The 14,514-nt window shown below is 41.1% G+C and overlaps 1 protein-coding gene across 3 annotated transcripts; it reads left to right on the forward strand.

The window, feature by feature from the left end:
- The first annotated feature begins 6,583 nt into the window (after positions 1–6,583).
- SVBP (small vasohibin binding protein) lies at positions 6,584–13,025 on the forward strand. 3 transcript variants are annotated; one of them, XM_012531888.3, is made up of 3 exons: positions 6,584–6,673; positions 7,340–7,514; positions 12,598–13,025. In XM_012531888.3, the coding sequence occupies exons 2-3, from the start codon at positions 7,401–7,403 to the stop codon at positions 12,682–12,684; spliced, it is 201 nt and encodes a 66-aa protein (XP_012387342.1). In that variant the 5' UTR covers positions 6,584–6,673; positions 7,340–7,400; the 3' UTR covers positions 12,685–13,025. The 3 variants fall into 3 exon arrangements, with proteins under 3 accessions (XP_012387342.1, XP_033277847.1, XP_004266403.1); XM_033421956.2 differs by lacking the exon at positions 6,584–6,673 and adding an exon at positions 6,695–6,977; XM_004266355.3 differs by lacking the exon at positions 6,584–6,673 and adding an exon at positions 6,696–7,046.
- The last annotated feature ends 1,489 nt before the right edge of the window (positions 13,026–14,514 follow it).

Here is a 14,514-nt window from a genome sequence, read left to right on the forward strand (position 1 = left end):
CAGTTGCGTGCTTGCAGTAACATTTAATTTATTTCTTTATCCCTCAGATTTCTGAAACTGGAAAGCTACAGGTTTGATCAGATTCAGGTCCACTTCTGAGCTGTGTGACCTGGATAAGAGCCTTAACCTTTCTGTGTCCCAGTTTCCTTACTAGCAAATTTTTTTTTCTGGTTGCGCCATGTGGCATGTGGGATCTTAGTTCCCCTTCCAGGCGTGGAATCCGTGCCCCCTGCAATGGAAACTCAGAGCCCTAACCACTGGACCACCAAGGAATTCTCCTTACTAGTAGCTTGTTTTTACGCTTTTCTTGATTTTTTCAGGAAAATTGACTTTTTAGAATTTTATCATAGTCTCATACACCAGAACAATAAACAAGCCACTTTTTTAAAGGTTATATTCCGTTTATGGTTATTATTAAGTATAGGCTCTATTCCCTGTGCTGTACAATATATCCTGTAGCTTATTTATTTCATACACAGTAGTTTCTACCTTTTTGGTAAATTGAGGATAGGAATGGTAACTCACTCATTGGGTGTAAGGATTAAATTAGTTAAAACATGTAAAATACTTAGAACTGTGCTTTCCACCCAATAAATGGTAGCTAGTATTATTATCTGAGGAAAGTCTCTAACTTGAAAGCTAGAGACCAAAATAAACAACAAGAGACAATCTCAGAAATGGAAGAAAATGTCAGAAAACTACAACGGATATCCTCAGAAACCTGAAATAAGAGAAGATCCTGAACCCACAACACAAAAGCAAGAGGCCACCAAAAGGAAAGTCAGGGAACCAGGAAAAACACTTGGAAATTAGAATTTTATAGCAGAAATGAACAAATTCAACAGAAAAACTACAGGATAAATTTCAGAAAAATCTCTCATACAGACTTTCCTGGTGGTCCAGCAGTTAAGACTCCACACTCACAGTGCAGGGGGCCCGGGTTCGATCCCTAGTCAGGGAATTAGATCCCGCACGCCACAACTAAGAGCTTGCATGCTGCAACTAAAAGATCCCGCATGCTGCAACTAAGACCCAGCACAGCCAAGTAAATAAATACATACATACATACATAAAAATGTAACTACTAAAAAAATCTCTTATAAAGTTAGAATAAACAAAACCAAGGGATGGAAAATGAGAGAAAAATGATGAAAAAAACAAGGGAATCTAACAGAGAGAAAATTTCCCAGAATTGAAGACAGTATGTTTCCTGATTGAAAGGGACCCCTGAGTACCTAGAGCAGTGAATGAAAAAGCCTTACATTATTATTACTTATCATGATGAAGGTTCAAAACATCAAGGATAAAGGAAAAATATATGTCCTAAAAGCTTACAGAAACAAGTGAACAAGCAAAAATTACATAAGAAGTAAAGGAAATCAGAATAAATCAGACTTCTCAAGAGTCTAGTCACATGAGAAGCTAAATAACAGTGGATCAATGCCTTTAAAATTCTGAGGGAAAGGGTTTCCCTGGTGGCGCAGTGGTTTAGAGTCCGCCTGCCGATGCAGGGGACACGGGTTCGTGCCCCGGTCCGGGAAGATCCCACATGCCGCGGAGCAGCTGGGCCCGTGAGCCATGGCCGCTGAGCCTACGCGTCCGGAGCCTGTTCTCCGTAACGGGAGAGGCTGCAACAGTGAGAGGCCTGCGTACCGCAAAAAAAAAAAAAATTTCTGAGGGAAAATGATTTCCAACCTGGAACTCTGTACCCGGCCAAACTGTCAATCAAGTGTGAGAGCAAAATAAAGCCATCTTTAGATAAGCAGGGTTTCAAAAATGTACCTCCCATGAACTTTTTCTGGGGAAATTCCTGGGGAATGAGCTCCTTCAAAATGAGAGAATAAGCCTCAAATAGGAATATCCAGGAGACAGGGGATTTGGTACAGGAGAGGAGATGCAAGTCCCCAGAATGTGGTTATGGGAAGTCTCAGGACAACAGTTGGATAGCAAAGCCAAGACGACAGCTTGGAGCGAGAGGAGGATAGGCCTAAGGAATAATGTCTCTAAGGGAAAAAAATGTTGAAAAGTATCGGATTCATGAGACCAGACAGAAAGACGTTTTATAGTCCTGATGGAGAGTTTATGGAATAATTAACAGTAGATGCATAGATAATTACACAAATGAAAAAAGTAGGCAATTTTTAACTCCAGGAAAAAAAGAGTTGTAGAGTTGTTTAGAGTTGTTTAATAAAGTGAATGTAATCTTAGTACGGTATACACTGTAAAAATATTCTTTTTTACTCTTAGGAATAGTTATATTCATGTAAACACTGACTCAATCAACCAGGGAATTTTGTAGACTGTCCAAGCGTCTGTTGATGGTCAAGAGAGAGAGAAAGAGCGATCATAAACTCATGGAGGAAGAACAGAGAGGGGACTTTCACTCCCTCCTGGCTTCAGCCTTCACCTTCCTGATGAAGAATCCCAAACCAGTATCTACACACATGTGATTTTCTGCAGCCCTATACTTACTGGACAAATTGTCTTGCTTATTGCCACCTGTAAGTGTAAACTAGCACGCTCTGTCTCTGTCTCTCTGTCTCTGTCTCTCTTTGTCTCTCTCTCTCTCTCTCTCTCTCTCACACACACACACACACACACACACACACATACACACACACACTCACACACCTCTGACTTATCCTCTTCCTCATCCTTTCCCAAGCCAACTCATCATAACTTTTATCAGTGGCTCCACTCTTTTTCCAATCTCCCAGTTTGGCTTTTCCACTACTTAATACCCTATATCCAGTCTGTTTCTGTTGGCTTTGTAAAGCCTTCCAAAGTCTCTGCCCTGTCTCCAGCTGTAATCTAATCAGAGTTTATATGAACTTTATAAAGTGTACAATGTGACAAAAATGTAAAAGAAAGTATAAATCTTGCTAAAGTTTAAATGTTCATTGTAGAAATTTTGGAAAATATAGAAAAGCACAAAGAAGATAAAAATAATCTCCATTCTTAATTTCAATTTGTAATTTGGTGTGTTTCCATCCAGCCCCTTTTTCATGTGTATATAATAATCTTTTCTGAAACAATAAAACAAATATTGTGACTATGTTGTATATGCCTCTTTGTAACTTTTTCATTTACTAAAATAAAAACATTTTATTACATAAAAAATTCTTCTGTGTCATTTTATTGGCTGCATAGAATCCCATTATAGCTATCCTATAATTTATTTAATTGACCCCATTTATAAATATTTTCATTGTTTTGGTTTTTTACTCTTAGGAATAGCACCGTCTCTGATTATTTAGTTAGGATAACTTAAAAGTGTAGTTGCTGACTCAAAGTTGTGCTTATTTTTTTTTCAATGTGGTTAAAAAAAAACCCCACATAACATAAAATTTACCATCTTAAGCTTTAAACAAATTTTTTAATGGAAGTATAATTGATGTACAATATTACATGTTATAGGTGTAAAATATAGTGATTCACAATTTATAAAGATTATATTCCATTTATAGTTACTACAAAATATTGACTATATTCCCTGTGTTGTACAATACATCCTTGTAGCTTATTTATAGTTTGTACCTGTTAATCCCTTACCCCTATCTCGCCCCTCCCCACTTCCCTCTCTCCACTGGTTACCACTAGTTTGTTCTCTAATTTGTGAGTCTGTTCCTTTTTTGTTATAGTCACTACACTAGTTTGTTTTATTTGTTAGATTCCACATATAAGTGATATTATACAGTATTTGTCTTTTTCTGTCTGACTTATTTCACTTAGTAAGTATAATACCCTCCAAGTCCATCCATATTGCTGCAAATGGCAAAATTTCATTCCTTTTTATGGCTGAGTAATATTTCATTGTATATATATATATATATATATATATATATATATATATATATATAAAAAACACATCTTGTTTAACCATTCATTTGTTGATGGACACTTAGGTTGCTTCCATGTCTTGGCAATTGTAAATAATGACACTATGAACATTGGGGTGCATGTATCTTTTCGAATTAGAGTTTTCGTTTTCTTCGGATATATACCCAGGTGTGGAATTGCTGGGTCATATGGTAGTTCTATTTTCAGTTTTTTGAGAAAACTCCATACTGTTTTCCACAGTGGCTGCACCAATTTACACTTCCACCAACAGTGTACAAGGGTTCCCTTTTCTCCACATCCTCACCAACATTTTTTTATTTGTGTCTTTTTGATGATAGCCATTCTGACAGGTGTGAGATGATATCTCATTGTGGTTTTAATTTGCATTTCTCTGATGATTAATGATGTTGAGCATCTTTTCATGTGCCTGTTGGCCATCTGTATGTCTTCTTTGGAAAAATGTCTATTTAGGTCTTCTGCCCATTTTTTTGACTGGGTTGTTTGGTTTTTTGATATTGAGTGTATGAACTGTTTATATATTTTGGATATTAACACTTTATTGAACATATCATTTGAAAATATTTTCTCCCATTCAGTTGATGGTTTCCTTTGCTATGCAAAAGCTTTTAAGTTTAATTATTTTCCAGTTGTTTGTTGTTGCTTTTATTTCCTTTCTTTAGGAGACAGATCCAAAAAAATAGTGCTACAATTTATGTCAAAGATGTTATGCCTATGTTTTCTTCCAGGAGTTTTATAGTTTCTGGTCTTACATTTAGGTCTTTAATCCATTTTGAGTTTATTTTTGTATATGGCATTGGAGAATATTCTAATTTCATTGTTTTACATGAAGCTGTCCAGTTTTCCCAGCACCACTTATTGAAGACACTGTCTTTTCTCCATTGTGTATTCTTGCCTCCTTTGTTGTAGATTAATTGACCATAAGTGCATGGGTTTATTTCTGGGCTCTGTATACTCTTCCATTGATCTATGTGTCTGTTTTTGTGCCAGTACCATACTGTTTTGATTACTGCAGCTTTGTAGTATAGTCTGAAGTCAGGGAGCATGATTCCTCCAGCTCTGTTCTCCTTTCTCAACGTTGTTTTAGCTATTTGGGCTCTTTTTTGTTTCCATACAAATATTAAAATTATTTGTTCTAGTTCTGTGAAAAATGCCCTTAGTATTGTGATAGGGATTGCACTGAATCTGTGGATTGCCTTTGGTAGTATGGTCATTTTAACAATATTAATTCTTCCAATCCATGAACAACACAGTACATGTTTCCAATGGTTTGTGTCTTATTTCTTTCATCAGTGTCTTATAGTTTTCCAGTACAGGTCTTTTACCTCCTTAGGTAGGTTTACCATCTTAATTATTTTTAAGTGTGCAGTACAGTGGTATCAACTATATGCATACTGTTGTGCAGCTGATCTATAGGAGTTTTTCATCTTGCAAAACTGAAACTCTATATCTATTGAACAATTCCCTTTTCCCCTCCCCCCAGCCCCTGGCAATCACCATTCTACTAAGAGTTTGACTATTTTAGTTATCTCATAGAAATGGAATAATGCAGTATTTGTCTTTTTGTGGGGTCGTGTTCATTTTCAAGGCTTTTGAAATGCTGTGTTAAACTGGCTTCCCAAAATGTTGTGATAATTTACACTTTGACTGAAAATATGAGTGTCCATCTGGGCTACACTTTCGCTGTTGCTTAGAATCCATCCTTTGTTTCAATTCTTGCCCAATCCTTAGAGGAACAAAAGGAGTGGGCTTGAACACGTTTTCTTTTGGATAGGCCATTCTCCTATCCTAAATCCTAGCTGAAATACTTGCTAGGGCACTTACTGGCTGTGTGACCTTGGACAAGTCACAAACTCTCTGTGCGTCTGTTTCCTTATTTGTAAAATGGGAACAATAATAGTATATTATTATATATTCACACTATTATACGTACTTATTATGAGGAATACATGAGTTAATAAATGTGAAGCTCTATGAACAGTGCCTGTAATATAAGTCCAGAAGAGAGGTAGTTATTATTGTCGTTATTATTAGACTGTACAAGATTTCTGCTGTCAAAGTACTTATCTACCATTTTGTCCAATCCTTGATAATCTAATAAATGAAAAATGATAGCCAGCTATTTCAATTTGTAAAATTATTGTGAATAGTTATAAAATTGTAATTTTAAAATTATCGATTATCAGTGAACTTGAACATTTCTCTTTGTTTATATTGGCTATTTATACTTCCATCACGATTTCCCTTTTCAAAGCACTATGGTAAACAGGAGTTCACTTGATCTTACTAACAAGCTTCTGAATCAAGAAGGCGGCAATCAGGCAATTGGGATTGACATGTATACACAGATGTTTATAAAATTGATGACTAATAAGAACCTGCTGTATAAAAAAAAGTGATCAAATGTATTCTATTGGAAAGAAGCAAAAATAGACCATGTTTACTGCCTAAATTACATAATAATAATTTTAAAAAATGCAGCAATCATCATCCCTACTTTCCGAATTGAAAACTGAGGCTCAGAGGGTTACAATTCTAGTCCCAGGTTTCAGATCTCACCTTTCAAAGCCTAGCGTCTGTCCCAGAAAGTATTCCCGGGAAAAGCTTTTGTTACTGGTACCCGACCGACCCTGCCCCAGCTCCAGCTCCAGCTCCAGCTCCAGCTCCAGCACCAGCACCAATGCGGCGCATCCAGACACGCTCTCCGCGCACGCGCGGCCCTTCCTGTGGGCGGGGCCTCGACGCTCCTGCCCGCCCTCCACCTCCCAGCCCCGCCCAGTCCGAGGCGCGGCAGGCTCGTACTGCAGGCTGGGAGGTAGGGGGAGGTGGGGGTTCCCCCTTGGGCCCTTGTCCGAGTCCCGAGACCCGGGAGGGAAGGCCCCGACTCCCGAGCGCCGCCCGCCTCCAGCCGCCGTTTTGGACCGGGAGTGGGCGGCGGCGGGAGGGGAGCTCTCCTGGGGCCGGGCTTGGGCCCGGGCGGGGCGGTGGCGGAGGGCGGGCCCCTCGGGCCGAGCGGGCCGTAACCCTCTGGGAGGGCAGAGGTGGGAAAGCCCTGGTCCGGAGGCTGGAGGCCGCGCGAGTCTTGGGCTCCCCGCCCACCCGCTTCGAGACTTCGGCCGGTCGGTCCCTCTGGGTCGCGGTGTCCTCGTAATTATGGCAGTCCCACGCTGGATGCAGCGCGCTACAGTGTAGGAAACCGTTCACAGGGCTCTTCGCATTTGGTGCTCACACGGCAGCTCGTGGGAGGGGGCCAGGGGATGGACTGTTGTCCCATTGTGCAGACGGAGGAAACTAAAGCTCAGAGTGGGGAGGAGATTTGCCTAGAGACACCCAGCGAGGTGGTGGCAGTGGGACTCAGGTCTTACTCCTCCAATGCAGCGCCCTTTTCCCCGGGCCCGTCTGCCTCCCCTGCCAAAGGAAGGGGCTGAGGTAGGGCATTAGTGAATGGAAGTTCGTTCGTTCATTCTTTTTTTGTTTTTAGATCCGCCTTCTTCTGTACCATCCAGGTCGGAGCTGACTAAGAAGTATACGGAAGCCAAGTCATGGATCCACCTGCACGTAAAGAAAAAACCAAAGTTAAAGAGGCTGTCAGCAGAGTTGAGAAGGCCAAGCAGAAATCAGCCCAGCAGGAGCTGAAGCAAAGACAGAGAGCAGAGGTGAGAGTAAGGAGTGTAGTCTGCTGGAGATGATGCCGGTATAGAGAGATAGAGCTGTGACGGGGAGCCCTACCTGCCTCCGGCCAATCCAGCCAAAACAGGTGTTATCCTAGGTTTCCAGAGGAGATCACTGAGGTTCCAGAGTCACATGCCAAGTGTCAGAACCCCGACCGGTACCAGATAGCCTCCAGATGACTCCTGGCGCAGAGCTTTTGTGGTAGGACCTGAGGGAAGGAAGAAAGGAAAAAGAGAAGGGACGGGCTTCCCTGGTGGCGCAGTGGTTGAGAGTCCGCCTGCCGATGCAGGGGACACTGGTTTGTGCCCCGGTCCTGGAAGATCCCACATGCCGCGGAGCGGCTGGGCCCGTGAGCCATGGCCGCTGGGCCTGCGTGTCCGGAGCCTGTGCTCCACGGCGGGAGAGGCCACAACAGTGAGAGGCCCGCGTACCGCGAAAAAAAAAAAAAAAAAAAGAGAAGGGACATGTAAGGGAGGGGTCCTGTAAGGGAGTGAGAGAGAGCAAGTGTCACACACCCTAGTACAGATGTCCTGGATTTGGCCTGGAGAGTTGCTCCTCCTAATTGTGAAGTAGAGGCCCAAGCTCTACACCCAACACTATGTTCCTTTGTTCAGTCTGCACTTAAAAATCAACCTGAGTGTTTACATGAATATTTTATTTTAGCATTTAATATCAGGAAAAAGCTTCCCGCAGTCTTCCCTCTTTCTATTTCTTTTGCTTGTTTCTTTTCTTTTTTTTTAGAAATTTAAAAATACAGAAAAGCAGAATATTATAACAAACACCTGGGTACTCAGTACCCCAGATTGATAGTGTTTAACATTTTGTCATATTTGCCTGGGGTCTTTTTTAAATAAGATAAGTAAAAATTACATAAAAATTTGAAGTCCCCTTTCTCCATTTCCTTTTCCCCTCCCTGTGGGCAACCACTATTTTTTTTTATACTTTTACACTCAAATATTAGTAGATATTTTTGAACAATATAAAATGTTCTTTTGTGTTTTAAAATCTTATATTAAACTAATTCCACGTGTTTTATTTTGTTTATGTTTTTTAGAACTATTCATGTTAATGTAAGTAAGAATCTAGTTTATTCCTCATCACTGCTAATAGTAGTCTAGTTTATGAATCCACTTTAGTATATTTACCCCGTCTTCTGGTAACGGATGTTTAAATAATTTATAGGGTTTTTTTTTTGCTGTTACAACCAATGGTGTAGTGAAAAACTTTTAGATGTCTCCTTGGGCACCTGTGCTGGAATTCCTGAAGGGCATATATAACTAGAAGTAGAATTATTGGGTACATTTTCAAATTTACTAGACGTTGCCAAATTGTTTTCAGAGAGATGTACAAGTTTGCACCTGCATTATCAGTGTGAGAGAGTTCTCATTCTTCACTTCTTTTCCAATGCTTAATAGTGTCAGACTTTAAATTTTTGTTAATCTGATCCATTCACTCACAATATTGAACTGCTACTACATGCCAGGCACTGTTGTAGGAACAGAGGAGTCCCTGCCTTTGTGGAGCGTGCATTCAGCGGGGGAGGCCGACATAAACATAATAAGTAAACTTAATAGTGTGTTTGAAATTAATCCATAAACTGAAATCTGCCTTTGGATTAAGGCAGACTGTCTGAGAGCTGTGGACCTGGGTTCTAACAGATTGTGCCCCTCTTTCCTTCACCTCCCCATCTTCACCTGGACACAGGCCCCCAGACGGTTTTACTGCTCAGCACTTTGGTGAAAGTTGGAGGGCCGCTGTAAGAAACAGCCCTAGGAAACTGTCCTTTGTGCACACTGCAGCGATAATGTTGTTGAGGACATTGTTCATGTGTTTACTGACACCCTGCCGGTGAGGTTCCACAGGTTACACTTACTTGTCTGACTTCAAACCCCAACTCCTCCATAAATTCCAGTTCTTCCCAGGTCACCTTGGACAAGATACTTAACCTCTCTGAACCTCAGTTCTTCAGTTCCTTTTTGGTAAAATGAGGATGATAACATCAATTACACAAGATTGTTGTAAGGAATAGAAATGTATGTAAAACACATAGGACAGTGCCTGGCCCAGAGAAAGCGCTCAGAAATGGCAGCGACTGGTTGTTATCAGGAGTCACTGTGTTTTCATTGTGCGGACTTGAAGGTGAATTGTGCTGATTTGCCAAGATGTCATACCGGACTTGCACTGTCGTTGCAGCTGGCCCTTGTTGAGCTCCTCAGATGTGCCAGGCACATGCATCACCACATGTAATCCTCACACCAGGGTACATTATTGTTGCTCCCACTCTGACCTTTGTAAATCCTTCCTGGAATAAGGAAGGGGGATACCACATACATGAGCTTGTGAGGTAGAAAGTATTATCCTCACTTCAAGTGAAGTGTTGGGACCAGAATTCCTAGGTAGTAAGGGATAGAGGGGCAGGACTGCCATCTAAACAGGTCTCTGGACTTTCTCCCCTGCTCCCTGCTTTGCCCCACAGTTGCCTTGCTGTTTTGTCTGTGTTGCCTGGAATGCAGTTTCCTAAGATAGGAATGTGACAAGAGCCCTTGTGGGGAGGCGGAGACACAGTTTCCCTTCAGTTCTGTATAGATGCCACATTCCAGAAAGTGAGATGAGAAGGAGAGATGAGAGGGGTGAATGGGAACAGAGGCCCATTTGGCAGCTGAAGCAGCATTTGGCACTGTTAGTGATCCTGTCCTTGAAAGTCTCGTTCCTTGGCTTGGACCCTTGACCCATTTTGAGTCTCTTCTTTCTCTGCTTAATGAATTACTTAATATATTCTTAATACATAATACTTATAATACTTAATATATTAAATATATTCATACTTAATATATTCTTAATTATATAATACATATAAATAATATATATAAAATGTGTTTGTGCACTTAAAGAAGATGAATAAAACAAACACCCAACTACAGAAATAGAACATGACCAGTAACTCAGAAGCTCTTCAGGCCTCACTCTGGTCATGTCCCCAGCCTTCCCACTAGCAGTACCCTCGGTCCTTAATTTCATGCTAATCACTCCCTTGCTGTTCTGTATTAATTTACCATTTCTGTGCGTACCCCTAAATAATATTTTATAGCATAACACTATACTGTCTAGTTTTGCATGTTTCTGAACTTTATATATGTTACCGTATTCCGTGACTGGTTCTCTTCACTCAGCATCTTTTTTTTTTTTTTTTAACCATGTAGATTTATTTATTTGTTTGTTTGTTTTATGGTAAAACATACATAAAACTTGACCATTTTAACTATCAGTATTATGCTTTTTGAGAATCATTTGTGTTGTTGTTTGAGACATTTTCATCACTGTGTGGAATTCCGTTTTACTTAAAGATTATAGATTTTTTTTTCTTTTAATGTATTTTTGGCTGCGTTGGGTCTTCGTTGCTGTACGTGGGCTTTCTCTAGTTGTGGCGAGTGGGGGCTGCTCTTCGTTGCTGTGTGCAGGCTTCTCACTGCAGTGGCTTCTCTTGTTGCGGAGCACAGGCTCTAGGTGCGCGGGCTTCAGTAGTTGTGGCACATGGGCTCAGTAGTTGTGGCTTGTGGGCTCTAGAGCACAGGCTCAGTAGTTGTGGTGCACTGGCTTAGTTGCTCCACGGAATGTGGGATCTTCCCTGACCAGGGCTCGAACCGATGTCCCCTGCATTGGCAGGTGGATTCTTAACCACTACGCCACCAGGGAAGTCCCAAGCTTATAGAATCTTATCAAAATTTTTTAAAATTGGGAAAAAAAAAGATTGTAGGATTATTCAAGCTTTCTATTTAGTCAGTTTTGATCATTTAAGTTTTCAAACTTATTGACACAGAGTTCATAAGTTTTGTTTTAATCTCCATTGTGTCAGTAATTATGGCTTCTTTTAAATTCTAATAATGTTTGTTTGTGCCTTCTCCCTTCTTATCTCGACCTGTCTTGTCAGAGGTTTGCAGGGTTTTCTTTAGTATTTTCTAAGAACCATCTTGCAGTTTTGGTGATCCTCTCTATTGTACATTCGGTTGCTTTTTCATTCATTTCTGCTCTTATTTTGTATTTTCTATTTGTCTCACTTCTCAGGTTTTTTTCCCTTCTTTTTGATTACTCAAGTTTTATCCCCTACACACAAACACGGTCCTTCTTTTTTTTCTTCTATACAAATGTGGAAGCTTTATGTTGTTTCTCTTCCCTTGGTGGATTAATTGATTACTGCAAGGTGAGCAATAAGGTAGACACCCTGCCTTTCACCTTAGAATGTCTCTCACAGTTTTCTTTCCACCCCACTGCCTGCCCTGGGTCATGTTCCTACTATCTCCTCCCGGACTATTGTAATAGGTGTCTCCTAATGCCTATAATCTCTCCTCCCCAACTCCATCTCTCACATGGTCTCCAGTTTTCTTTCTCAAAGCACAGATATAATCAGTTTGCTTCCCTGCACACTTCTCTCTCCAGAGTCAGCCCGATAAAGTCCAGATTCCTTGGCATGGCATTTAAGGCCCTAACATACTTTTCTTGCTTTCTCCAGCTCCCCAAACCCCATTCCATGATATCTTTTTTTTTTTTTTGCGGTACGCGGGCCTCTCACTGTTGTGGCCTCTCCCGTTGTGGAGCACAGGCTCCGGACGCACAGGCTCAGCGGCCATGGCTCACGGGCCCAGCCGCTCCGCGGCACGTGGGATCTTCCTGGACCGGGGCACGAACCTGTGTCCCCTGCATCGGCAGGCGGACTCTCAACCACTGCGCCACCAGGGAAGCCCCATGATATCTTCCATATTAGCATACTTGAAGTTTCCAGAACTAATGCTGTACTTTTGCATTATATTTATTTAATCATAATATCCACTCCCCCATCACCTATGTCCTTTCCCCAGTCTCTACCTGTTCAAATCCTACCGATCCTTTAAAGGCCTGATCAGTCACCTGCCTCACTGCTTCTTATCTGATTCCCCAGTGGAGTTACTGTCTACCTCTCCTGCCCCTGCGTTACCAATGCAGTTCTGGCATTTTCAAATGACACAGCCTCTTGTGTCTGAAGATACACTAAGCATTTGCCTCCATTGCTAACATGTCTTTTCTCCCGTTCAGATCTATGCCCTCAACAGAGTCATGACAGAACTGGAGCAGCAGCAGTTTGATGAGTTCTGTAAACAGATGCAGCCTCCTGGAGAGTGAGCCACCCCTGCGTTCACACTCGATGGGACCCTGGAGGCTTTGTTTGTGTTTTGTTTGTGTGTTACCAGTCTTAAGCTGAGATGGCCCATTTGGAGCCTTACACAACTGGACAAGAAGACATTTGTGTTATTCCTGAAACGATAAATCGGAACTTCCTATATCTAACTTACTTCACTAGTTCCTCCGATCTGAATTGGCCCATTGCTTGCTGAAGAGACTTGTTCTGTTCTTCCAAGACAATAGATTTTTTTTTTTTAACTTTTTCTATTTTTTGAAAAAAAATCAGTGTTTCTTGTGAAACTGTAAATCTCCAAAACTACAAATAAAATACTAATAGGGTGTTTGTTTGCTCATACTTTAGGGTTGGGGTGCCTAGCCATAGATGGTGGAGTCCAAAAGAACGTACTAGGCAGGCAAAGTTGAGGTGAGCAGAGGGGACCCTTTCTCCTTCGGGAGGAGAGCGGAGAGGAGAGGAGAGAGAGAACATGGCTGCTTCCAGATTTCATTCTTCCTGGGCCTAAAGCTCTGCAGACCCTAAGGTTTTAGCCACACGGGTATAAATATGTGGCCTCTGCTCCCAGATGAGCCACAACTCAGGTTAGAGGCTTGAAGCTAGGATTCCTGTCACTCTATGAATGTGGACAGCTAGTGGCAGCCTTTACCAGCAGGGGGAGGGGAGTGAGGCGCTTTTGGTTTTCCATTTTAGTTTTTGGTTTTTCATTTTCATCTTTCACCTTATCAGGCCTAGAAGCAGAACACATATGGAAATGAGGCAGATCGCTCAGCGAGGGCACAAGAGCCAACACTGCCACCTCCATTACTCTCCACACTGGAAATGCCTGTATTTTCCCTAGTGGTGCTGGGAATATCTCCAGCAATTCCCATCTCCTTTGTCTCCCTGCTGCTCTGAAGTCACTGAGAATTCTGTTCCCATTGTTGTGTTTGTTTTAGGAATAAACTGCGGAGTTAAGGAGCTTGCTATCCCTGTGGAGAATGTGTTTTGAGAGCCTAAGTTATAGTCAAGGATTACCTCTACATAGATTATCCCCATAAGTAGTAATTAGGTTCTATAGGATCCTACTGAATTTGGGTTGAATGCATATTTTTCAGTTTTGTGTTTTGGAGAAATGGGGGTTTGGAGTAAGCTGTCATCAACCTAAGGAAATGATGTATTAGTATGCTAGAAAGAGCAGTTTTTGGAGTCAGATGACTTGGGGTCAAGAGCCATCTTTACTGCATTGGATAAGTTATTGACCTCTCCGAGCCTCACTCTTCTCCCATCTGTGTAATGGAATAATATTTTCTTCTTCTCAAGATCATTCATTGAGAAATAAGTAAGATAATGTATTTAATAACTACTCAGTAAATATTACTTTCCTTCCCAACTACCTTACTTCATGGGATATGTTTCAAATTTCAAATAACCAATTAATATATGAGCATTGGTTGGAAAGATTCTGATCCTTAGTTGGGAACTGCTTGTATTAACATGTCGCAGCCCTGGATATAGTTCATCCTAGAGAAGTTTTCTAGTATTGCAAACTGTAGGTGGTTGTAAAATCAGTTGAATAAATTGTGACCAGCTTTTCTTTTTAATGAAATAATAGAACAGATTGTAAAATAGCACATGTGGTAAGGATATTGTTTCATGAAGCTTTTGTTTCAGCTTTCAGTTTTTCACCATCGAGTATAATGTTAGCTGTGGGTTTGTCATATATGCACTTTAATACGTCAAGGTACATTCCTTCCATACCCACTTTATTGAGAGTTTTTATCATAAATGGGTGTTGAATCGTGTCAAATGCTTTTTCTGCATCTATTGAGATGATC

This window comes from Orcinus orca, chromosome 1 (genome assembly GCF_937001465.1).
Source record: "Orcinus orca chromosome 1, mOrcOrc1.1, whole genome shotgun sequence".
Classification (NCBI taxonomy): domain Eukaryota; kingdom Metazoa; phylum Chordata; class Mammalia; order Artiodactyla; family Delphinidae; genus Orcinus; species Orcinus orca.

Bases quoted from the DNA above. Each gene is read 5' to 3' on its own strand.
- SVBP (XM_012531888.3), top strand. From the start codon at position 7,401: ATGGATCCACCTGCACGTAAAGAAAAAACCAAAGTTAAAGAGGCTGTC. The intron at 7,515-12,597 runs GTGAGAGTAAGG...TCTCCCGTTCAG, and splicing joins AGCAAAGACAGAGAGCAGAG to ATCTATGCCCTCAACAGAGT.